Source organism: Mus caroli, unplaced genomic scaffold (assembly GCF_978045245.1).
Source record: "Mus caroli unplaced genomic scaffold, Mus_caroli_1 scaffold_22, whole genome shotgun sequence".
Classification (NCBI taxonomy): Eukaryota; Metazoa; Chordata; class Mammalia; order Rodentia; family Muridae; genus Mus; species Mus caroli.
In genome coordinates this window covers 7,855,046-7,882,234 of record NW_028227277.1, presented here as the reverse complement: position 1 = coordinate 7,882,234, position 27,189 = coordinate 7,855,046, and the positions used below count along the sequence as shown (strand labels likewise).

General features: G+C 36.7%; 1 protein-coding gene across 1 annotated transcript; it reads left to right on the top strand.

Moving 5' to 3' along the window:
- The first annotated feature begins 302 nt into the window (after nt 1–302).
- LOC147000052 (vomeronasal type-2 receptor 116-like) lies at nt 303–6,921 on the top strand. The gene is given in 7 exon segments (XM_085834371.1): nt 303–540; nt 543–598; nt 1,205–1,987; nt 2,815–3,039; nt 4,116–4,227; nt 5,577–6,342; nt 6,344–6,921. Coding segments are annotated over 7 exon segments (2,316 nt in total). The 3' UTR covers nt 6,480–6,921.
- Nucleotides 6,922–27,189: the final 20,268 nt, after the last annotated feature.

The window sequence follows — 27,189 nt, the reverse complement described above, 5'->3', positions numbered from 1 at the left end:
TATATGTGGAATTACATCTCCAAAGTTATTATATAGAAGTCTCACACAATAGGACTGTAATTTAGTTCAAGGATGGCATTCAGAGATAAAACAATGTTTATTTATTTTCATGAATACAAAATGTATCATATCATAGTGCCCAATGTGTATGAATTCTTAAATTGTATTCGGCTCTAAAGATCCCTAATATATCAGGCTTATTTCAGGCATTTAGAAAGAAATTTAGTATATCTCATATTACAAACTTTACTGCAGTTGAAATTTTATATTTTATATTTCAAACATCTCCCTTAATCATCACTATGCCCTCTTGTAGAATTGCAGCAAGTAAATATGAGCTTCTTCTGGTAATGTTTTTTGCTACTGATGAGATCAACAAGAATCCTAATCTTTTACCCAATATGAGTTTGATGTTCACCATCATTGGAGGAAACTGTCAGCATTTATTGAGAGATCTGGATCAAGAATATACACAAACATATGGACATATGAATTTTATTAATTATTTCTGTTATATAGATGATTCATGTATGATAGGTCTTCAGGACCATCATGGAAAACATCATTAAAACTGGCAATGCATTCTTCGATGCCACTGGTAAGAATTTGTGACACTGAATGGGTTAAGAAAATTAAATTACATTTACGGGTTCCTAGAAATAAACTTGGACAGAATACATTTATGAATGTGCTGCTACACAAACACACACACACACACACACACACACACATACACACTATATATATATCTATGTATATATGTATATATGTATGTTTGTATATATGTATGTTTGTATATATATATGTATATACATACATATATATGTGAATTAAATAATCAGTTCATAGATTACTGTACAGACAGGTTAACTGTGTTCTCGGATTGTAGACTTGTAAGTAATAGTCTAGAATCTAATAGGAATAATACAAGACATGTATAGTACAATGTTACTGTTTTTATCAGGATTTCAGGAAGATGAGTATCATTACGTGTATATGAGTTCAAACATCTTAATAATCATATTATTCATTTTAAGTTTCATCTTCTAGAATCTAATAGGAATCATACATGACATGTATAGTATAATCTTACTGTTCTTAACAGTTGTTCTGGAAGGTGAGTAGCATTATTGTATATGAGTCCAAATATCCTAATAATCATATTCCTCATTGGAAGTCTCATCCTCTCTTCTACATCCTTTAGGTTTTCTTTGGACCATTTAATCCTAACCTGCGCGACCATGACCGGCTGCCCCATGTCCATCAGGTATCACGTGGCATGGTGTCCTTGATGTTTCATTTTAGATGGACTTGGATAGGACTGGTCATCTCAGATGATGATCAGGGTATTCAGTTTCTCTCAGATTTAAGAGAAGAGAGCCAAATGCATGGGATCTGTTTAGCTTTTGTTAATATGATCCCTGAAAACATGCAGATATACATGACAAGGAGTACAATATATGATAAACAAATTATGACATCTTCAGCAAAGGTTGTTATCATTTATGGTGAAATAAACTCTACTCTAGAAGTAAGCTTTAGAAGATGGGAAGAGTTAGGTGCTCAGAGAATCTGGATCACAACCTCACAATGGGATATCATCACAAATAAAAAAGAATTCACCCTTAATCTCTTCCATGGGACTATTACTTTTGCACACCACAGAGTTGAGATTCTTAAATTTAGGAATTTTATGCAAACAATGAACACTGTCAAATACCTAAAAGATATTTCTCATACTATACTGGAATGGAATTATTTTAATTGTTCAATCTCTAAGAACAGCAGTAAAATGGATCATATGACGTTCAACAACACATTGGAATGGACAGCACTGCACAGCTATGATATGGCGATGAGTGATGAAGGTTACAATCTGTACAATGCTGTTTATGCTGCGGCCCACACCTACCATGAACACATTCTTCAACAAGTAGAGTCTCAGAAAAAGGCAAAACCCAAGAGATATTTCACTGCTTGTCAGCAGGTAAAGTGTCTTACATTGCATTATGCTTAGATATATCAATGTGATCTTTTAAATGGACCTAGAGGAACAACTGTACATTTGTTTGTGATTATTCTTTAAACTCTCTAATAAACCTTTTACATGGATGGATATCATGCACAAATATAATATTTAATAGGAGGCAATATATTTTTATGAATATCAGTGACTTTTGTGACAAGGTGTCTCACATTTCACTAAATGAGTTCAAAATTTAGAATAGGAGCCAAGAGTTTTATCATAAAATCCTAAGTGATGGCTAGAGTGGAATGGTTGGCTAAAGAATAGTTTCTTAGAAATTGATTCATGTGCTGTGCTTATTATTTAGTCATTTACATTAACAATTTACAATAACATAAATGACTAAGACTCTACATTTTACTAAGTTTACATTTATTTTATGAGTATACTGTATGTACATGAAAATGATTTGTTTATTTTCACAATTGCCAGGTATTCAGACTTCCCCTTCAGTCTCTCATATACTGTTTCATTTTTTAAAAAAGTATTTTTGACAAGAATCTTCACACAGACACTCACATAGACAGGCAGACACACACACATTCACACTCATGCACTGTGTTACTTATTTTCTAGTAATCATTTTTTCTAGCACACTTTATCATCTATCATTAATATGAAGTATATAAATTTTCAGTTATCAATGAGGTATACTGTTTTTTTCTACACACGTTTATTTCAATACAGCTGTTTTTTTCTGAAAGTCATTAAGAAATTAGGGAATTCTCAATTTTGCGTTACCTTTATTGATATGCTTTATTGATATTGGAAGCATGAATCTCTTCTAGGTGTCTTTCTTGATGAAAACCAGGGTATTTATGAACCCTGTTGGAGAACTGGTGAACATGAAGCATAGGGAAAATCAGTGTACAGAGTATGACATTTTCATCATTTGGAATTTTCCACAAGGCCTTGGATTAAAAGTGAAAATAGGAAGCTATTTACCTTGTTTTCAAAAGAGTCAACAACTTCATATATCTGATCATTTGGAATGGGCCATGGGAGGAACATCAGTGGGTATACCGTAATTTTTTTCAGGATATGTGGATTTTAAAATATGAGACTTTGTGTTTAAGACCAATTGCTACTTTTGCAAAAGACCATCCAAAGTTACAATAATCAAACTTTGATAATGCTCAACTTCTAGTATATCTGGTAATCAATGGATTAATGGCCTCTGAATTCCATGTTCAATAGTACCAAAATTGCCTATTACCTACAATACAGGAGTATATAGAATGGATTCATAGTATAATGTATATGTACATATGATTAGTGAAAATATGTTAACTATATATTAACATGTTTTTTTTAATTCTGTAGAAACATATTTATAACCTAATTAAGTATATCATGGACTCTTTAACGTAAATGTTTCTCCATATTGAAGGTTTTCTCTTTTTAATTTATATATTTTATATTGTTTTTTATTTATTTACATTTAAAATGTTATCTTCCTTCGTGATTTCCCCTCCTACGTGGAGGATTGCCTTATCTGGCATCAGTGGGAGGGGAATCCCTTGGTCCTTTGAAGGCTTGATGCCCCAGCACAGGGGAATACTAGAGTGATGAGGCAGGATGGGTTGGTGTGGAGCTCCCTCATAGATGCAGATGAAAGAGAGTAAGGGATAGTGTGTTCAAGGTTTTCTTTTACACTTAGGAGTACTTCATTAATTTTATGGGAGTCTTATATAACATATTTTGTTCATAGTCATCAAACTACTCTCTCTTGATTTACCCTACATTCTCCCTCTATATATCACAGTATTCTTTTTTGTAATTTATAAATCATGAGAGAAAAACTTGTGCCACCTAAACATTCTTTTTGGATTGATCAGTTTAGGAAGGAAATTTTTTTGAATTGCTATAACCTGAATGATACATAAATAATATTACATGATGTAGTAATTTTTGTGTGACACTCAGTGTGTTGCAGGGTAATATGAATAAAATGTGCCTGATATTATAAAGTGATACAGGTTATCAGAGGAATATGTATAGCCATTTCTGTTAGTGCTCCATCATATGATAAATACATGAAATACACAGACTCACGTGAATATTATCTAATATTTATGCACTGCCTCAGGTGTGTAGTGTGATATGTACTGCTGGATTCAGGAAAATTTATCAGAAAGAAACATCAGACTGCTGCTTTGATTGTGTTCAGTGCCCAGAAAATGAGGTTTCCAATGAAACAGGTACATGCTTGCATGCAGAAGAAAATTTGCTGAATTTGAATACCTTCTCTATCCAAACTAGAAATATGAAATGGCCTAGATGCAAACTAAAGACCTAACATCTCCATGACTTAAAACATAATCAGTTAAATAATGCCAACTTCTTTTGGACCCAGCAAAAAACTTCCAATATTTTCTTTTTTTTAAAATTTTTAATATTTTTTATTACATATTTTCCTCAATTATATTTCCAATGCTATCCCAAAGGTCCCCCATACCGCCCCCCACTTCCCTACCCAGCCATTCCCATTCTTTTGGCCCTGGCATTCCCCTATATTGGGGCATATAAAGTTTGCAAGTCCAATGGGCCTCTCTTTCCAGTGATGGCCGACTAGGCCAGTATTTTCTTGAAACAAGGCCTTTCTCTCACAATATGATGGTTACTGCTTTTATATTATATAGAAAGTGTTTAGGAGGACATACCTGTATAACAATGTTTTAAAGAAACATTTTAGATGTAATAATCTATGCATATGTTTATTTTTCTTTGATTTGTTGTACATAGAAAGTTGACAACCTGATCAGTCCACGATCTTTCCCTCTATCACCCAGCTTACACTGTGAAAAAGACCAGATGCTCAGGGTAACGGTTGTTGTTTAATGAAATATATTTTAAGAGGTTAGATGGACAAAAGATTAAGTATTTCTTCTTAAAGAAATAGAACAAGAGTGAAGATTTCAAAATGCAGCAAGAGATGGCTTAGATCTTAGATAAGGAAAGAGGGATAAATGTGAACATCCATAAGCTTCCTGCCAAATAGCATGGAATGTGTATTTGGCAAGATAGAGATTGGAAAACAATGAAAGGGACATGCATACGTCTATGAGGTGTACAGCTACAAGAACGAAAATATTCCTTTATGCAAACAGTATTTGAATGAGGAATTGTATATTCTGGTTCCTATGTGTAGATACAAAGGCACAAACCACAGAGCAAACAAAGTACGTGATGCATTTCATCAACTGACACCAGTACCAATGTCTGCACACTACCCTTGTCTGTGAATAGTGAATTTATGTTTACAGGAATTAAATAATCTGAGATTATGCATATAATTATTCATCATATTTTTGTTTTTGTTCAATAAGAATATTTTTCTGTTCCACTTTCCATGATGTTTTTTTTTTTCAATCACAATGCATAGGTCAATACTGGGCAATTTTAAGTTAGTGGTTCTACAGCAAAAAGGAAGGGAATAGATCATCAACACTAAATTATTTATTAATATATGCTATGAATAACACAAATATGAAATTATTACCTATGTGATTATGATATCTTATAAGGGTTTATGTACATTTACCAGCAGATATGGAACAGTGTGTGAAGTGTCCAGATGATAAGTATGCCAACGTAGAGCAAACGTACTGTCTCTCAAGAACTATATCATTTTTGGCTTATGAAGATCCACTGGGGACGACCCTAGGCTGCATGGCACTGTCCTTCTCGGCCATCACAATTCTAGTCCTTGTCACATTTGTGAAGTACAATGATACTCCCATTGTGAAGGCCAATAACCGCATTCTCAGCTACATCCTGCTCATCTCTCTAGTCTTCTGCTTTCTCTGCTCCCTGCTCTTCATTGGACATCCCGACCAGGTCACCTGCATCCTGCAGCAAACCACATTTGGAATATTTTTCACTGTGGCTGTTTCTGCAGTGTTGGCCAAAACAATAACTGTGCTCATGGCTTTCAAACTCACTACTCCAGGAAGAAGAATGAGAGGGATGTTGGTAACAGGGGCTCCTAAGTTGGTCATTCCCATTTGTACCCTAATCCAACTTGTTCTCTGTGGAATCTGGTTGGTAACATCTCCTCCCTTTATTGACAGAGATATCCAGTCTGAACATGGGAAGATGGTCATTCTTTGCAATAAAGGCTCTGTCATTGCCTTCCACGTTGTCCTGGGATACTTGGGCTCCTTGGCTCTGGTGAGCTTCACTTTGGCTTTCTTGGCTAGGAACCTTCCTGACACATTCAATGAAGCCAAGTTCCTAACTTTCAGCATGCTGGTGTTCTGCAGTGTCTGGATCACCTTCCTCCCTGTCTACCACATCACCAGGGGGAGGGTCAGGGGTTGTGGAGGTTTTCTCAATCTTGGCTTCTAGTGCAGGGTTGCTAATGTGTATCTTTGTCCCAAAGTGTTATGTTATTTTAGTTAGACCAGATTCAAATTTTATACAGAAGTACAAAGATAAATTTCGTTATTAAAATATTCATAATATGAAAATGTTAGATGATACTCAACATATTTTTTCTTTGTCTTAACAAAAGTAGTACTTAATCTTATAAAAATTTAAATAATATACAAATTTGAACTTACAAACATGGTCTCATTCATAAGGACACAATTTTGAAGATATTGAGAACCAGGAATCTCAATTGTGGAAATGCTACCATCATCCTGACCTGCAGTTTTGTATGTAAACCATGAACTTAATTAATGATTAATATAAGGTGACCATACTGACTGTGAACACTACCATCTCTAGGCAAGATGTTTTTGGAGTTATAAGATAAAGGTCTGAAGACAACATGGTTGTAACGCCATTAATCAACATTTTCCCTCATGCTTTCATGGAGTTCCAGCATCCAATTTCAGGCCTTGGCTTCATTCAATATACTGTGACCAAGGTACATAAGTAAATAAACACTTTCCTCAAAGCTTCTTTTGATTGCTATGTGTTTTTTTTTTTCAGCAACGGAATATAAAATATCAACAAAATGGTAAATTGTTTCTGTTGAGATTTAGAATATCATCGATTCCTGATGCAATAGAAGGCACTCATTTGAAAAGAAAAACAAGCGTGAATATTAGCAGTATGAAGTACAGTGACAGCACAGAAGAACTGTACTTTGGAATAGCTTTAAAATGTACTGGCCAGATGTTAAGAGTGTCAGATAACATTACAAAAAAGAAATATTTTATTAAAGGGACTATACATATCAAATTGTGCCTACAATATAAGGCTCTTTACATTTATGTGAAAAGACACAATGAGGAGCAATGGATAGACCTGGGAAGGAAAGTGGACAGGGTGGTGGAAATTGGGGGAAGAGGGGATCAGGGTCTGGTATTGGCTGAGGGAAAAGGACTGAAACCCTGAGGGCCAGCAGAAAGAATGTAAACAAGCAACCTCAGAAGAGAGGAGGTTTTGGGAAACCCAGGGTGCACCAGAGACCTGGAAGGTGAGAGAATCCCAGGACTTAAAGGAAGGGACCTTATATGAAATACCTGACAGTAAGGAGAGGGACTTTTGAACCCACCATCAGCAGGAATATCAAGTATGTGATGGGTTTGCCACCCCACAGACACAATTCTGACCCATATTGTTTCTGTCTTAAAGAAGTATAGGGATAGAAATGGAGATGAGCCTGAGGAAAGGAAGGTCCAGTGACAGGCCAAAGTGGGGTCCAGCTCAGTGGGAGGGCCCAAGGCCTGACACTATTACTGAGGTTATAGAACGCTCACAAAAAGGGGCCTATCATGATTGCCCACCAAAAGACCCAACAACAGCTGAAAAGGTCAGGTGCAGATATTTGCACCCAACCAATGGAGAGAAACAGCTGACACCTGTTGTTGAATGAGGGAAACTGAATGAAGCTGCTGAGAAGGGCCATCCTGTATGAGAACCACCAGTCTCAGGTAATCTGCACCCCTGAGTCTCTCAAACACTACACCTCTTAACAGGCAGTTTACACCCGCTGATATGAGACCCCTAACACACATACAGTAGAAGACTTCCAGGTCTGTGTTCATTCAGAGATAATGCACCTAATCCTCAAGGGACTGGAGGGCCCAGGGCATATAAAGGACAGGTGAAGTGGGTGTGGAGGTATCCACATGGAGATGGGGTGAAGGCATGGAATATGGAGCAGTTAGAGGGTGGATGGGACTGTGATGAATGGAATATGTAGTGTAAAATATAAATGAAAAATAAAATTAAATTTAAAAAGAAATACAAAGAAATAAATAATATACCCAATGATAAATAAATAACAAAGGAAGAAAGGAGAGAGAAGGAGAGGGAGAAGGAAAGGGAGAGGGGAAGGGGCAGGCAGAGGGGAGACAGAAAGAAAGAGAGAGAGAGAGAGAGAGAGAGAGAGAGAGAGAGAGAGAGAGAGAGAGAGAGAGAGAGAGAGAGAGAGAGAGAGAGAAAGGACATCCTGAGTTTTGCAATAAAATGGATGGAACTAGAAAATATTATCCGGAGTGAGGTAACTCAGACCCAAAAGGACATGCATGGCATGTACTCAGTAATAAGTTGATGTTAGACAAAAAAGTACACAGCACCCATGATACAGTCCATAAAACTAAAAAAGTTTAACAAGATGGAGGTCCCAAGTTAGAATGCCTCCATCCAACTTGGGAAGAAGAAGAAATCACATGGGAGGGTGGCAGGGATGGAAGGAACTGGTTGGGAAAAGGGACAGGGAGATAGAGAGGAGAACATGATAAGATATTGGGTGGAGGGAAAGGACTGAAGCCCTGAGGTCCAGAAGAAAAAAAAAATGGAAACAGGCAACCTTGAGAGGTAGGAGGGTGGGAGACCCTGCAAATGGTACCCGAGAACAGGGAGATGAGAGACTCTCATGACTCAAAGGGAGTGACAAAGAAATGCTGTGCAGTATGTAGAGGAACTTAGTAGAGCCCACTTCCAGCAGAAAGATAGGGCATCAGGTGTTCGATGGGGTTACCATTCTACAGTCCAAACTCTAACCCATAATTGTTCCTGTCAAAAAGAACAGCAGTGAACAAAAATGGAGAGGAGGCTGAGGAAAACGAGGTCCCACCACAGGCTCAAAGTGGTGTCCAACTCAAGGGGAGACCCAAAGGCCTGACCCTATTACAGAAGCCATGGTGTTCTCCCATCACTGCCCTCCTAAAGACCCAACATGCAGCTGAAAGAGTTAGATGCAGATATTTACACCCAACCAATGGAAAGAAGCTACTGACCCCCTTGGTTGCATTATGAAAAAACTGGAGGAAGCTGAGCATGAGGGCAACCCTGTATGAGTACCAGCAAGTAGTCTCAATTAACCTGGACCCTGAGATCTTTTAGACATTGGACCACAAACCATGCAGCATACATCAGCTGATATGAGACTACCAACACATATACAGCAGAGGAGTGTGGGGTCTGTGTTCAGTTAGAGAACATGTACCAAAACCCTCCAGAGACTTGAGGCCCAGAGAACGAGGAGGACTAGAGGGGTCCAGTGTGGGGAGAAAACCTCAGAGATAGGGGGAGGACATATGGGATATGAACAGCGATAGGGTAGACCAGCAGGGTGATAACGACTGTAGTATAATAAAGATTATATAAAAATATTAAAAATGTGTATAAATTGCCTGATATGATAACTAGATATAGAACTCCAGTCCTCAACCAAAAGAAAATATAGCCATTTTCATTGATTTATTTGCTTTTTCCTTCATTTATTTATTCATTTACAAATTCACTTTATATCTCTTGTGTAGTGGCAGTTCCTTTTCTCCACCTACTCTCCCTTCAATCAGCCCCACCCCTCATTTACCCACGTCTTCTCCTCTGAGAAGAGGGATTCCTGTTTTGAGTATGAACTTACCCTGGCCCATTAAGTAACTGCAGTACTAGAATCATTCTCTTCACCATCTTCAAGTGAGTCTGGACAACACAGTCCTGTCAGGGTGAGCAGGATCCAGAGACAGGCATCAGAGACAGGGACAATGCCCAAACCAGTTGTTGTGTGACACACAAAGACAATGCTGTACATGGTTTAAACGTGTTTGGAGGCCTATATCAAGCCCATGTTAGCATTTTGGTGGTTTGTTGTTGAATCACACTGAATCCTCAAAGGACCAGGTTGGTTGATTTTATTGGTCTTCTTGAGTCTCTATCATCTTTGGGTCCAGGGATCCTTCCCCCAGAAGAGACGTTCTGCATCCGGCCCAATGTTAAACTGTGTGTCTCTGCACTTGTTTCCATTGTTGGATGGAGCCTCTCAAGCCCAGATATGCTAGGCTTCTGTCTGGAAGTACAACATGGTGTCATTAATAGTGCCAGGGATTGGATTTTGGTCATGAGATGGATCATCAGTTGTGCCAGTCGTTGTTTGGCCATTCTACCAGTTTCTGTTTCATTTCTTCACTGAATGTCTTGTAGACAGGACACCTTTTGGGTTCTGTGCATGTTTTGGTGCCTTCATTCATCCACTGGGAGTCCTGCCAGGTTATATGAGGTGACCACATTGGCTTCCATATCTCCCAGTACTAAGAGTCTTATAGATTCAAAGGAGACAACTTCCAGCATGGCCCCAGGCACATCTTAAAGATACCACCATACCACACACCAATTATTTCCTTTCTCTTTACACTGCTGTCCCTCCAGATGATGTCCCTACGACAGCCAGTCTCATACCATGCCCTCCCAACATAGACCCTCAAAACATATTTTATTTTCCCTTCTGAGTGACATCCAAACACCTTCCCGTGGGCCCTCCTTTTTATTTGGCTTCTTTGGTTTGTGGACTACTTTATATATATCCTGTACGTTGTGGGAAAATGCACTAATAAGTGAAGACATACAATGCTTCACTTTTTCATTCCGGGTTACATCACACAGTATACTATTCATCAGTTTTCTCAATTTTCTTGCAAAATTAATCATGTCTTGTATTTAGTAGCTTAATAGTATTTCATTGTATAAAAGAGAAGCATCTAATTCACCCATTTTTCAGGCGAAGGACATGTGTGTTGTGTCAACTCTCCAGTTATTAAGAGCAAAGCTGCTAGGAATATAGTTGAACAAGTGTCCTTGTGGGGTGGCAGAGCAAATTTTGGTTAAATACTCAGGTGTGGCAAAACTGGTTCTTAAGATAGACCTAATGAGGAACCACAATATGCCATTCTGAAATAAATGTAGAAGTTTGTATTCCAATGTGTACTTGATAGTTTTGGGTCAACTTGACACAGCTGGAGTTATCACAGAGAAAGGAGCTTCAGTTGAGGAAATGCCTCCATGAGATCCAGCTGTAAGGCATTTTCTCAATTAGTGATCAAGGGGGAAAGGCCCCTTGTGGGTGGGACCATCTCTGGGCTGGTAGTCTTGAGTTCTATAAGAGAGCAGGCTGAGCAAGCCAGAAGAGGCAAGCCAGTAAAGAACATCCCTCCATGACCTCTGCATCAGCTCCTGCTTCCTGACCTGTCTGAGTTCCAGTCCTGACTTCCTTTGGTGATGAACAGCAGTATGGAAGTGTAAGCCCAATAAACCCTTTCCTCCCCAGCTTGCTTCTTCGTCATGATATTTGTGCAGGAATAGAAACCCAGACTAAGACACCATGAGAAACTGATATGTGTTCTCTTCACTCCAAATCCATCGCACCATTTGCTATGATTTGTGGTTTTTAATCTCAGCTATTATTACAGGTGACAAACAGTTTAATTGAATTCAGACACATCTTTGATTTGAAATTCCTTGATGACTAAGAAATCTGAACGTTTCTTCAAGTGATTCTAGGCCATTTGATCTTCCTGTTTTGACAATGCTCTGCTTAGCACTGAGCCCTACTTACCCTACTATTAAATTGGGTTATTTCTTTTGTGGTCATCTAATTTTGTCGGTCCTTTATATATGTTTGATTATAACACTGTCAGGTGAAGGATTGGTGATGATATTTTTCTCATTTATTGGTTTCAATTTTGTGGTTTTGAAGCTTAACTTTGCCTTACAGAAGGTTTTTCAATTCAATGAGGGCCATGTTTAGTAACTGTTAATCTCAATGCCTGAATTATTGGTGTTCTATTTACAAAAGTGTTTCCTGTGCCAGAGTGTTTGAGGAGTAATCCAGTTCCTTTTGTGACAGGTTTTATGTTGCAGTCTTTGGTTAGTTCCTTTATTAAGGGTTTAAACGTTCCATCCAATAGATGACTCTGAGCATCAACTTCTTTATTTGAGGCACTGGCATACCCTCAGTTGTATAAGGTTCCTGTCAGCAAAACCTTGCTACCATCTGAAACAATCTCTAGGTTTGGTGGTTGTTGATGGGATGGTTCCCCATGTTGGACAATCTCTGGATGGTCCTTCCTTCTGTCTCAGCTCTGACCTTTGTCTCTGTAACTCCTTCCATGGATATTTTGTTCCCCCTTCTTGGAAGGAATGAAGTATCCAGACTTTGGTCTTCCTTCTTGTTAAGACTCATGTGCTTTACAAATTGTATCTTGGGTAATTTAAGTTTCTGGGTTAATATCCACTTATCAGTGAGTACCTATTATGTGTGCTCTTTTGTGATTGGGTTACCTCACTCAGGATGATGGATCTTATCTTTTTGCCTAAGAATTTCATAAATTCATTCTTTTTAATAGCTGAGTAGTACTCCATTGTATAAATATACCACATTTTCTGTATCCATTCCTCTGTTGAGGGACATCTGGGTAATTTCCAGATTCTGGCTATTATAAATAAGGCTGCTATGAACATCGTGGAACACGTGTCCTTATTAAAAGTTATAACATCTTCTGGGTATTAACCCAGAAGAGGTATTGCTGGACATCTGGTAGTACTATGTCCAATATTCAGAGGAACCGCCAGACTGATTTCCAAAGTCATTAAACAAGCTTGCAATCCCACCAGAAATAGAGGAGTGTTACTCTGTCTCCATATCGGCCCAAGCATCTAATGCCACCTGATTTTTTGTTCTTAGCCATTCTGAATGGTGTGAGGTGGAATCTCAGGGTTGTTTTGATTTGCATTTCCCTGATGATTAAGGATGTTGAAGATTTTTTTCAGGTATTTCTAAGCCAATCGGTATTCCTCAATTGGGAATTCTTTGTTTAAGTCTATAACACATCTTTTAATGGGGTTGTTGGATTCTATGTAGTCTACCTTCTTGAGTTCATTGTATATAGTGGATACTAATCCCCTATAAGATTTACGATGGATAAAGATTATTTCCCAATCTGTTGGTGGCCTTTTTGTCTTTTTTTGTTTGTTTGTTTGTTTTGGTTTGGTTTGGTTGAGTTTGGTTTTGATTTTTCGAGACTGGGTTTCTCTGTGTAGCCCTGGCTGTCCTGGAACTCACTCTGTAGAGCAGCCTGGCCTCAAATTCAGAACCCCACCAGATCTGCCTCCCACGTTCTGGGATTCAAGGCATGTGCCACCACTGCCCGGCCCTTATTGTCTTATTGAAAGTGTCTTTTGCTTTACAGAAGCTTTGCAATTTTATGAGGTCCCATTTGTGGATTCTCAATCTTACAGCAGAAGCCATTGCTTTCCTGTTAAGGAATTTTACCCCTGTGCCCATATCTTCCAGGCTTTTCCCCACTTTCTCCTCTATAAGTTTCAGTGTCTGTGGTTTTAGGTGGAGTTTCTTGAGCCACTTAGACTTGAGCTTTGTACAAGTGGATAAGAATGGTTCAATGCACATTCTTCTACAACATAAATTCCAGTTGAGCCAGCACCATTTTTTGAAAATGCTGTCTTTTTTCCACTGGATGGTTTTGGCTCTTTTGTCAATGATCAAGTGATCATAGGTGTGTGTGTTCATTTCTGGGTCTTCAATTTTTTCCATTGATCTACCTGTCTTTCACTGTACCAATACCATGCAATTTTTATCACAATTGCTCTGTAGTACAGCTTGAGGTCAGCTTATTAAAAGTTAGAACATCTTCTGGGCATGGTGATTCCACCAGAGATTTTTTTTTATTGTTGAGAAGAATTTTTGCTATCCTAGGATTTTTGTTATTACAGATGAATTTGCAAATTGGCCTTTCTAACTCAGTGAAGACTTCAGTTGGAAAGTGGTAGGGATTGCATTGAATCTAGATTACTTTTGGCAAGAGAGCCATTTTTACTATATTAATCCTGCCAAGTCATGAGCATGGGAGACCTTTGAATCTTCTGAGATCTTCATAGATTTCTTTCATCAGAGACTTGAGGTTCTTATGATACAGAACTTTCACTTAGAGTCACAGCAAGATATTTTATATTATTTGTGACTATTGTGAAGGGTATTATTTCCATATTTCTTTCTCAGTCTGTTTATCCTTTGTGTAGAGAAAGACTTTTGATTTGTTTGAGTTAATTTTATATCCAGCTACTTCTCTGAAGCTGTTTATCAGGTTTTAGGGACACTTATATATACTACCATATCATCTGCAAATATCGATTTTTAAAAAAAATATTGATTTTTTTTATACTTATTCCTTTTCAATTGTTATCCCCTTGATCTCCTTTTGTTGTCTAATTGCTCTAGCTGGTTTCCAGAGAGGGCTCTGACTCCAGGACCAGGTGAGATTGCCATCTTCTATCCTGGGTCCCTCAGAGAGCAACCTGTGCAGAAGTGCAGGTCAGCTGCAGAAGCAACATAGCTTCTTGGAGAGTGTCCCTTGGTGCATTCATCTTCAGCCAAGAGGAAGAGCTGAGACCCACACCTCCCTCTACTTTCCTCACCAGAGGAGTGTTGGCCTCCAGGGAGAGTCCTGAGTCCAGGACCAGGTGAGAACACCATCTTGCATCCCAGGTCCCTCAGAGACTAGTCTGCTCAGGAGAGTGTGTGGGCTGAAGAAGCAAGGTGACAGTCTTTATAATAAAATGCTTAATTTTGAGATTGTAATTAGGATTTTAATCACCAAGGGCAAAAAGTTGTGTTTTCCATGTTAATATGAAATTTATGAGTATATGGCCCCATAGGTCTTATCAGGTATATCTTTCCCAAGAAAGGAAGAACTCTAGAGATCAGTGTCCATTTTCAGGCTTGGTGGTCATTATCTCTCTCCAGAAAACACTTCACTGGATAATAGGTCCTGCAATCTGCATAAAATGAAGGGGTGTTTTTAGATTCTGGACATATAGACCACATATGGAGGCAGTCAGTTGCTGTATACTGTGGTTAATTCAGACAAAAAATAGGAAGTGGCTAGGGGACAGACAAGAGATCTTTTAGACATGTAGTATTTGAACATTTATTGACAAATTGGGATAAATATCTGGTGGCCAGTGTCTGCTGAGATGAGTATTTTACAACCTGGCTGACCAAGCATGGAACACAAAGAATATAATGCATATTTTGTTCTTGTCTCTGGGTCAGAGTGTCAGATCTGAGGTATCTTGTTTTCCTAATCTCTGTCTGTAGGCATCATCTCCAGGCAAAGTCTTCCTGAGGAGGTCCCTCCCATCCAGAATTACCACTTGCTGTAAGTTGTTCTGGAATTTCTTTATGACAAGTTTTTTGTTTGTTTCTTTGTTTGTTTGCTTGTTTTTCTTAATTTTTTTGTGGCTAGAGCATAGGAAGAAAGTAGACATCTCAAGTCTTCTGCTAACAATTCGATGGTCTGGCTCTTCTCTTCATCCTGTCACTGTTCTTCTAGTTAACCCATTTGGGAATAAATCACACCATTTTCTCATTGTACTTACACCAAAAACACTCATGGTCTGAGATCTCTGGCTTTTGAAAAGGAGGTGATCAGTATTTATGTCCCAGGAGAGACTCCAGGACAAGCAACTCAGCTTCTGTTCAGAGGGAGAGGGAGAACTTTAGAGGGAGAACTTTAACAGAAAGGCAAAGCCTGTTTCCCATGACATAAACAATTCCTTGTCTGAGCATTCTATTGTATCATGGAGAGCTCTTGGTATCCCTTGTGATGTCACCAGTGTTGTAACAACACCAACTGCTCTTAGGGTTTTCAAATAGTCCATATTTATGTTTGCAAGATGGTGGAGGTGCCTCCTTGAGAGTGAGAATGGAGAGCTTAGAGAAATAAGAGAGAGGCCAAAGGAAGCTGTCTTTCCACCTCACTGTAAAACAGCAAGGAAGATGTGGTCCTGGGACAGGCACAGTGAGTCATGGAGCAGTGTTGTGAAAATTCCTGGAGTAGACATACTTGAGCCTGGCTTCCCAGTAATGGGTAACAGGAAATGGTGTCATTGGGAATTTATTGAATTTTCCTGCTTATCATAATTGCTGAATGGTGAGGATTCTAGAACGTTAGTTTGTACATACACAAAGATAGAGGGAAGTCCAAAGCTAGTATACTGTGAACTTTTATATTTTCATTTTATTGGGCATGGAGGTGTAACCTGGGGACAAAATAAGACTATAATGAGTCAGGAAGGAAATGATACTTCCCAGCTTTTATCAGTTCAAGTATTTATGGTACTCCCAGTTTATTCTTCTAGGTACGGTGGCTCTAGTAACTCAGAGAAAAATATTATCATGGGACCTTATATTCTTACTCTAAAACTCCAAAAACAAATCCTTAATATTAAAAAAAAAAAGCTGATAATGCCCTAAAAGAAAAAAAAAAAAACTATAAATCCCCCAAAACACCCCAAAACCTAAAACAACCTAAAATCTTTAAAATACCAAGAAAAATCCATAAAATTACACTAAAATACTGAAAACAAACAAAAAAGCCTCTAAAAACACTTCTAAAAACCCTAAAAATGCTTAAAAAATACCCATAACATTCTAAAAAAAATTACACAAGAAGAAAAAATTTTCCATAAAGTACTTTCCTTCTTTCTTTCTTTCTTTTTTTTTTTTTCTTTCGGTTGTTTTTTTGTTTGTTTGTTTGTTTGCTTGTTTGTTTTGTTGTTTTTTGTTTTGTGTTTGTTTGTTTGTTTTTTAGTTTTTCCTGACTGGGTTTCTCTGTGTATCCCTATCTGTCCTGGATCTCCCTCTCTAGACCAGGCTGGCCTCGAACTATGAAATACACTACCACTGCCTACCAAGTGTTTGGATTAAAGGCATGGGCTACCATTGCATGGCAACCCTAAAACAATTTAACCCCAAATAAAAAACACTAATTTAAAAAAAAAATCAAGAACAATGACAAAAAAAAAGCTAAGAAATAGAGTAAAATGATAAAAACTAAAATAAAGCCTAAATTAAACCCCAAAACCTAAAATACACGATAATCCTTTAAAAAACCAAACAAACAGAAAAAACACTAAAAGTACACTTGATGCCTGAAAACCAAAAAAGTATAAAACACTCTTCTATAAATTCTACAAACCCTTTAAACAAAACCCCTAGAAACCAAAAAAAAAAAAAAAAAAAAAAAAAAAAAAAAAAAAATTCACAGGAAGCCAAAATGACCCTAAAAGTTTTCGTTCTTTCTCCCTTCCTTAGTTCCTTTATTTCATTTTCTTTTTCTTTTTCTTATTTATTTATTTATTTATTTATTTATTTATTTTAGAGTTTTTGGAGCTTAGGTTTCTCTTTGTAGCCCTGGCTGTCCTGGAGCTCACTCTGTAGACCATGATGGCCTTGAACTCAAAAATCCACCTACCTCTCTCTCCCAATTGCTGGGATTAAAGGCAGGGGACACCAATGCCTGCAACACTAAAACTAATAGACACCAAAAATAAAACTTTAAAAAAATTTAAAAAAATACTCAAGAACACACACACAAAATAATAAACTAAAAAAATAGAAAAAGCCTAAAGAATAACCCTAAAGCCAAAAAAAACCCTCACTAAATCATTAAAAAAAAACAAACAAACTCAAAGAACAAAAGCTAAGCATACACTAAAACCCTGAAAACCAATATAATCTTCAAAAAACCGTAAAAACGCTTAAAATGTAACCCTAAAATTATATATATATATATATATATATATATATATATATATATATATATATATATATATATATACATACACACACAGGAAGTCCAAAATGTCAATAAAGTAATTTTCTTTCATCTGTCCTTCCTTTCTTCCTTCCTTCCTTCCTTCCTTCCTTTCTTTCTTTCTTCCTTCCTTTCTTTTTTTTTTTTTTTTTTTTTTTTTTTTTTTTTTTGGTTTTTCGAGACAGGGTTTCTCTGTATAGCCCTGGCTGTCCTGAAACTCACTTTGTAAACCAGGCTGGCCTCAAACTCAGAAATCTGCCTGCCTGCCCGGCTACCTTCCTTTCTTTCTGTTTTTGTTTTTTTGTTTTTTGTTTTTGTTTTGTTTTTGTTTTGTTTTTTTTAGTTTTTCATCATTGGGGTTCTTTGTGTATCCCTACCTGTCCTGTAGCTTACTATGTAGACCATCCTGGCCTCGAACTTAAAAATCCACCTGCCTCTGTTGGGATTAAACGCATGGACCACAACTTCCTGGCAACCCTAAAACCCTTAACTACAAAAATAAAACCTTAAAACCTTAAAAAAAAAACTCAAAAACACTATAACATAAATAAATAAATGAATAAAGCCTAAAAAAAACCCTAATAAAAAACTAAAAAAAAAAAACCTAAAATACCCAAAATTCTTTTGAAAAAAAAAACACCACTAAAAATACACTAGAATATTGAAAACCAAAGAAACCTCTAAAACACTCTTCTAAAAACCCTCCAAACCAATAAGAAAAACACTAAAATTCTTAGAAAAAAACAAATACAAACAAACAAAATTATACAATAACCCCAAAAGACCCTAAAACTCTTTTTTCTTCTCTTTTCTTTTTTTTTTTTTTTGTTTTTGTTTTTGTTTTTTGTTTTGTTTTGTTTTGGAAAATGGTTTTCTCTGTGTATCAATGGCTGTCCTGGATCTCAGTCTGTAGACCAGGCTGGCCTTGAACTCAGAAATCTACCTGCCTCTGACTCCCTTGTGTGTTATTAAAGCATGGATCACCAATGCCTCGCAACACTAAAACTCTTATACCCAAAAAATATAACCCTAAAAATCTTAAAAATACGCAAGAGCACGCAAAAAATCCTAAAACAATAAACTAAAGCCTGATAAAAACTGAAAATCACTAAAACATCCTAAAATCCTTTAAAAATATAGGAAAAATATAAACATACACTAAAATCCTAAAACCCAAAAATACCTCAAAAACATTCTTCTAAAAATCCTACAAAGCTATTTTTAACAAACCCTTAAGTTCTCAAAACAAACAAACAAACAAACAAACAAACAAACAAACAAACACAAGAACCCAAAACCCTAAAACACTTTGTTTGTTTGTTTGTTTTTTCGAGAGTGTGTTTCTCTGTGTATCCCTGGCTGTCCTGGAACTCACTCTGTAGACCAGGCTGCCTCAAATTCAGAAATCCACGACCTCTGGGTTTAAAGGCAAGGACCACCACTTCCTGGCAAGACTAAAACTCATAAACTCCAAAAATAAATCCTAACAGTCTTTTTTTTTTAATTCTTAAAAACACCAAATGCCACGCCCCCAAATTTGTAAAACCATAAAAAAACCCGAAAAGCCTAAAAAAGAACCCCAAAACCCTAAAACACCCTAAAATCTTTGAAAAAACACTACACATGCCCTAAAACCATGAAAACAGAAAAAATTCTAAAACAAACGGCTGAAAACCCTAAAAACCCATTAAATATCACTAAATTTCTAAAAAAAAAACAAAAAAAATGTACACAAAAATCCAAAAATGTCCCTAACATTTTTTCTTTTCCTTTCTCTTTTCTTTTCTTTTCTTTTCTTTTCTTTTCTTTTCTTTACTTTCTTTTTCCTTTTTTTTTTTTTTTTTGAATTTTTGAGTTTTTGTTTTTGAGTTTTTGAGTTTTTGGAGACAGGGTTTCTCTGTGTATCTCTAGCTGTCCTGGAGCTCCCTCTGTAGACCATGCTGGCCTGGAACTTAAAAATCCACCTACCTCTGCTTCCCAATTGCTGGGACTACAGGCATGGGCCACCATTGCCATGCAACCCTAAAACAATTGAACCCCAAATATAAAACCCTAATTTTTAAAAAAACAAATCAAAAACAACAACAAACAAAATTCTAAGAAATACAGAATAATGCTTAAAAAAAGTTAAAATAAAGCCTAAATAAAACCCCAAAACTCTAAAAGACATTAAAATCCTTAAAATAAAAAAAAAATTTAAAAAACAAGAAAAAAAAACCCTAAAAATACACTAGAAGCCTTAAAACCAAAAAATAAAAATCTAAAACAATCTTCTAAAAACCCTTAAAAAATACTAAAATTCTAAAAAGTATAATACAGTACACAAGAACCCAAAAATGACCCTAAAACTTAGGGTTTTTTGTTTTTTTGTTTTTTTTTTTTTTTGAGACTGCTTTTTTTGTGTGTGTATCTCTGGCTGTCCTCGAACTCCCTCTCTAGACCAAGCTCACCTCAAACTCAAAAATCCACCTACCTCTGCATCCCAAGTGCTGGGATTTAAGTCATGGCAACCCTAAAACTCTTAAACCCTTAAAATATAACTTTAAAAAAAATTAAAAATACTCAAGAACACACACACAAACACAAAATAGCAAATTACAAAATAGAAAAATCCTGAAGAATATCTCTCAAGCCAAAAAAAAAAACACCACTCTAAACCCTTAAAACAAACAAACAAACAAAAATACACAAGAACCAAAAAAATGACTCTAAAACTCTTTTTTTCTTCTTTTGTTTTTGTTTTGTTTTGTTTTGTTTTGTTTTTGTTTGTTTGTTTGTATTTTTTTTTTTAATTTTGGAGACTGTTTTTTTCTTTGTATCTCTGGCCTGGAACTCAGAAATCCACCTGCCTCTGACTCCCTTGTGTGGGATTACAGCATGGATCACGAATGCTTGGCAACACTAAAACTCTTATACCCAAAAAATATAACACTAAAATTTTTTTTTAAAATGCTCAAGAACACGCAAAAAAAAATAAATAAATAAAAACTTAATAAAACAGTAAAGTCCTAAAACTATAAACTAAAGCCTAATAAGAACTGAAAATCACTAAAACACCCTAAAATACTTAAAAAATTAAAAAATATATAGGAAAGAACTGTAAACATACAATAAAACCCTGAAAACCAAAAATACCTCAAAAAAAAAAAAAAGATACACAAGAACCCACAATCTTACAACAGTTTTGTTTGTTTGTTTTTTCGAGACTGGGTTTATCTGTGTAGCCCACACCAAAAATTTGCAAAACCATAAAAACACCGTAAAGCTGAAAAAGGAACCCGAAAACCCTAAAACACCCTAAAATCCTTGAAAAAACACGAAACATGCCCGAAAACCATGAAAACCGAAAAAATTCTAAAACACTCGTCTAAATACAATAAAAACCCTTTAAATATCCCTAGATTTCTAAAAAAAAAAAGTACATAAGATTCCAAAAATGTCCCTAACATTTTTTATTTTCCTTTCTTTCTTTTTTTCCTTCTTTCTTTTTTTGTTGTTGTTGTTGTTGTTGTTGTTGAGTTTTTGGAGACTGGGTTTCTCTGTGAATCTGTAGCTGTCCTGGAGCTCCCTCTGTAGACAATGCTGTACTCGAACTCAAAAATCCACCTGCCTCTGCTTCCCAATTGCTGGGACTAAAGGCATGGGCCACCGTTGCCAGGCAACCCTAAAACAATTGAACCCCAAATATAAAATCCTAATTTAAAAAAAAAACAAATTAAGAACAACAACAACAAACAAATTCTAAGAAATACAGAATGGTAAAAAAATAAATTAAAATAAAGCCTAAATAAAACACCAAAACCCGAAAATGCATTAAAAACAAGAAAAAAAAAAAAAAAAGAAAAGAAAAAAAAATCTAAAAATACACTAGAAGCCTGAAAATCAAAATTTAAAAATCTAAAATAATCTTCTAAAAATCCTACAATACCCTTAAAAAAACTAAAATTCTATAAAATAAAACACACAAGAACAGGACAGGATGGTTTTTGAATCTTTAAAACCCAGGGAATATTGGATTTAGCATAATGACGTGTTCTCCAGATGGCAGGAATCACGGGAAGTTTGAGGAGATTTTGTAAACATGAGTAGCATACAATAGTATATGAACAACAGAGAGCATGGTCAACTCCAGGCTCAATGATGCATGTGAGACTGCCCTTCCCTAAACTAGACAATGTGTTACATATTTGAGGCTAAGCACTGCAGGGAAAGGTCCAATTTGACCTTTTCTGAGTACCCGGAGAGACACACCCGGTTTGGAAGGAATTTGATTTTGTCGTGGAATACTTTGGTTTCTCCATCTATGCTAATTGAGAGTTTGGCTGGGTATAGTAGCCTGGGCTGGAATTTGTGTTCTCTTAGTGTCTGTATAACATCCGTCCAGGATCTTCTGGCTTTCATAGTCTCTGGTGAAAAATCTGGTGTAATTCTGATAGGCTTGCCTTTATATGTTACTTGATCTTTTTCCCTTACTGCTTTTAGTATTCTATCTTTATTTAGAGCATTTGTTGTTCTGATTATTATGTGTCGGGAGGTATTTCTTTTCTGGTCCAGTCTATTTGGAGTTCTGTAGGCTTCTTGTATGTTCATGGGCATCTCTTTCTTTAGATTTGGGAAGTTTTCTTCTATAATTTTGTTGAAGATGTTTGCTGGTCCTTTGAGTTGAAAATCTTCATTCTCATCCACTCCTATTATCCGTAGGTTTGGTCTTCTCATTGTGTCCTGGATTTCCTGGATGTTTTGACTTTGGATCCTTTTGCATTTTACATTTTCTTTGATTGCTGTGCCAATGTTCTCTATGGAGTCTTCTGCACCTGAGATTCTCTCTTGCATCTCTTGTATTCTGTTGGTGATGCTTGAATCTATGGTTCCAGATTTCTTTCCTATGTTTCTATCTCCAGCGTTGCCTCACTTTGGGTTTTCTTTATTGTGTCTACTTCCCTTTTTAGGTCTTGGATGGTTTTATTCAATTCCATCACCTGTTTGGTTCTGTTTTCCTGCAATATTTTAAGGGATTTTTGTGCTTCCTCTTTAATGTCTTCTACCTGTTTATCAGTGTTGTCCTGTATTTCTTTAAGTGTGTTATTAAAGTCCTTCTACCATCATCATGAGATATGCTTTTAGATCTGGGTCTAGCTTTTTCGGTGTGTTGGGCTGCCCTGGACAGGGCGAATTGGGAGTGCTGTGTTCTGATGATGGTGAGAGGTCTTGGTTTCTGTTAGTAAGATTCTTACGCTTACCTTTCGCCATCTGGTAATCTCTGGAGCTAGTTGTTATAGTTGTTTCTGGTTAGAGATTGTTCTTCTGGTGATTCTGTTAGCCTCTATCTGCAGACCTGGGAGACAGGCTCTCTCCGTAGTTTCAGTGGTCAGAGTACTCTCGGCAGGCAAGCTCTCATCTTGTAGGTTTCCAATTTTTAATAGGGACACATGCTCCACTATGTTAATAAGATCATCATTTATAATAGCCAGAATCTGGAAAGAACTCAGATGTCCCTCAACAGGGGAATGGAAAATTTGGTACATTTACACATTGGAGTACTACTCAGCAATTAAAAACAATGAATTTATGAAAGTATTAGGCAAGTAGATGAGATCCATCATCCTGAGTGAGGTAACCCAATCACAAAAGAGCACACAGGATATGTACTCACTGATAAGTGGATATTAACCCAGAAACTTAAAATACCAAAGATACAATTTGTAAAACGCATGAGACTCAAGAAGAAGGAAGACCATAGTGTGGATACTTTGTTCCTTCCTAGAAGGGAGAACAAAATACCCATGGAAGGAGTTACAGAGACAAAGGTCAGAGCTGAGACAGAAGGAAGGACCATCCATAGACTGCCACACTCGGCGATCCATCCAATAAACAACCACTAAACCCAGACACTATTGTATACACCAGCAAGATTTTGCTGAAAGGACCCTGATATAGCTGTCTCTTGTGAGGCTCTGCCAGTGTCTGGCAAATACAGATGTGGATGCTCACAGTCATCTATTGAATGATACATAGGGCCCTTAATGAAGGAACTAGAGAAAGTACCCAAGGAGCTAAAGGGACCTGCAACCCTATAGGAGGAACAACAATATGATCTAGCCACTGCCCCTCCCTCCCCCAACAGAGCTTTTGTCTCTAGTTGCATATGTAGCAGTGGATGGCCTAGTAGGCCATCAATGGGAGGAGACGCCCTTGGTTTTGGGAAGATTATATGCCCCAGTCCAGGGCGAATACCAGGGCCAGGAAGCAGGGATGGGTGGGTTGCGGAGCAGGGCAGGGGGAGGGTACAGGGGACTGTCAGGATAGCATTCGAAAGATAAATAAAGAAAATACCTAATAAAAAAGAAAAATAACAACATCATCAACAACAGCAAAAAAAAAAAAATTGTTTTCAGACCTCCAGTTCTTTTTGTTTCAGGAGCCTTAGATCACATGAAGGTGGGTGGAGAGTTCATAGGGGAAAGGATGTAGTTCTGGGCTCTCATGCTGCTGAGTGAAACTTGGCCTTGTGCAGGGGTCTCAGAGATCAGGGAAGATGGGTGGTGTAAGGGAAGCTTTCCTGTATGTGTCTGGAGTCTGATGAAGGTGCAGAAGAGGTTTAAATGTTTTTGTTGTTTCTTTTCCCATTTTTTGGTGTTAGCCTGTTTTGTACCATTCCAACATCTTTTAAGTTGTATTTTATTGAGTGTCTTCAAGTGAATTATTTGTCTCTTTTCTAAGGGCTTCTACCTGTTAGCCTGTGGTTTTCTGTATTTCTTTAAAGGTTTTAATTTATCCTTATTAAAGGTATTTGTCATTTTCATGAGATGCAATTTTAGCTCAAAATCTTGCTCTTCATGTGTGTTTAAATATCCAGGGTAGGAAAACTCGGTTCTGATAATGCCAAATTACATTGACCTCTGTTGGTTATGTCCTTTTATTTTTCTTTCACCATATGGTCATTTCTGTTGTTAACTTGCCTGGGTATCTGGGACTCGATCAGTACTCTTTGGATACAAATATTGTATTGTGACCTGGATTCCAGGAGTCCTCCTGGGAGTCAGGAAGTGCTGTAATTGGTTAAGGCATGCCTTAAATGTCTTTACTTGGTGCAACCATCATATCCCACTGTCTCTGATTTAGAAAGATCTAATAGGAGCCACGTTGGCTTTCAGGTCTGGGGAAGGCATATTGATCTTCAATAGTTTCAGTTGGAGATGCAAACTGGAAAGACAATAGTATTCAGGAAGAGCTCGATAGATACCTCATGTGTTTAGGTTTGTGGAGGTCCCAAATGAAATGAGTATTCAGCCAAAGGGCTCACCTATGTTCTTAATTATGGAAGATCTCCTGTCAGCCAGGTAGGTTGGTAGGGGTGGAAAGTAAACCCTGCTTTCATAAGTTCGGACGACAGATGTTCTTCAGGTGTAATTGTTATGTAATATTGAAATTCTTTTTTTGGATATTCAATATTAGTATAGTTATGTATATGGGACAATGAAGATTGGAAGGGAAATTGGACCCTTTATTGTAAGCTAAGTTCTATGGATTAAGAGATTTTAGGGGACACCTTGGAAGAATCACCATCAGCATTCCTGCATGTATGTTGAGTGTTAGTGAAGTAATATGTGATGCCAATTATGATGCATTGGGTTAAAAATCCTGTGTCTAAAAAAGCTATAACATGTCAGATTTAGTTTCATTAGAATAAGTTGAATTTTCTACAAAAATCATTTAAATTATAATAGACTGAGATGTTATTTATAATGAAGAAACTGAAATTATATTTGTTGGTGCATAGATGTATAATGGGCATCACATTGCCTTGCAAATATCTGCGGTTCATGAATGACATCTTTGCTATTGCATATGTAATTCATGAAAGAGGATGTCTTTCCATCCATGTAGATTGATGAGTGCAGATACTCAAAAGTACTTCAATAATTTATATTAATCATACTTCTGTGCATATTAAACCTTGTTTCAAGGGATTGAAGAATCACAAATCAGTATCTGATTAATGGGGAAAAACAGGATATGAATGGTTTAATAATAAATGACATCAAAATAAAGAAAATACAACAGCAACCCTTCTAAGATTATTCTCTGACATGAAAATAGGATAAGAGGCCATCACATGTTCCACATAGCATGACATGGAATCAGATATTTGATTTGGACAAGAAATAAAGGGACAAGAAACTGGAATGAAGCTATGGAATATCATCTGTAAAACATAGAAGAAAACTTTGTTTTATAAACACATAAAGTACTGTAGTGGATAGGTTAAGATTGCCACCCAACAGAACAACTTAAAGGAAAATAGAAACCAAAGAGTCCCTTGATAATCAGGAAGGACACGATGATGTGTGCTCTGCCCTCTTTCCTCCAAATCAAGTCTATAACATGAGCTTTAGGCAAAAAGAAAAGAGATTTTAAGAAATACTATTTGTGTTCCAAGCAACATGGAGGATGTCTCTGCAGAAAAGCACATGGAGCCTCACCTCTAAATCTGGGCAAATCCAAATTCAAGATTATTAAAGACCTAAATGTTTGACCTGTAGTCTTGTTGTAATGAGTATGGTATGGATCGTAGTCCATTGCTCATGTGGACCAAATGACTTCTAAAAGACGGCCACAGCCCAGGATGGCATTTCATTATCAGTCACAGAGAAGTAAAGAGTCAGCCTCCATGCACATTCCCAGTTAATTTGACATGGTATTAGCACCAGGTATATAGCAACTATAGGATATTACATCAGAACACTTAATTTACCAATCTACAAATTTGCAAATGTACTGAAACAAATGTACACTGAAATTGTTGTAATTCAACCGAAGTATAAAACAAATGTTTATTCATATTAACAAAGATAGTAAAATAAATTCCATAGCAGGATTTCATTATAATTCAGTGGTATGCCAACCATTCCAAAAAATGGAGTTTAAGACTTACTTAATCCATTGTGGATATGAACAAAAGTATAAGGTAGTTCAAAAATTACAAATCAAATAAATGCTTCATTTTTGTCACTCATTGGAATCTATCCAAATTACATAAATTAGCTTAACAGACATACATCTGTGTTGTTAAATTTAATCCAAGATAGGAATATTTCAAACCAAATGCCAAGTAGAAATAAATGAAAAGTATGAGGTATATGCTAACACTAGCAATAAAATTTTATCTCTTAAATGTCACCTAACTTCTTTACTTTGAGGAAAATATATGAAATTAGTCTCTAACTTCTTAATGAGGTGTGAGCAAACATCATCCAAAGAAATATTTCATTAAATGTCATTGACTGCCAGGCACTGATTATCAGGAAA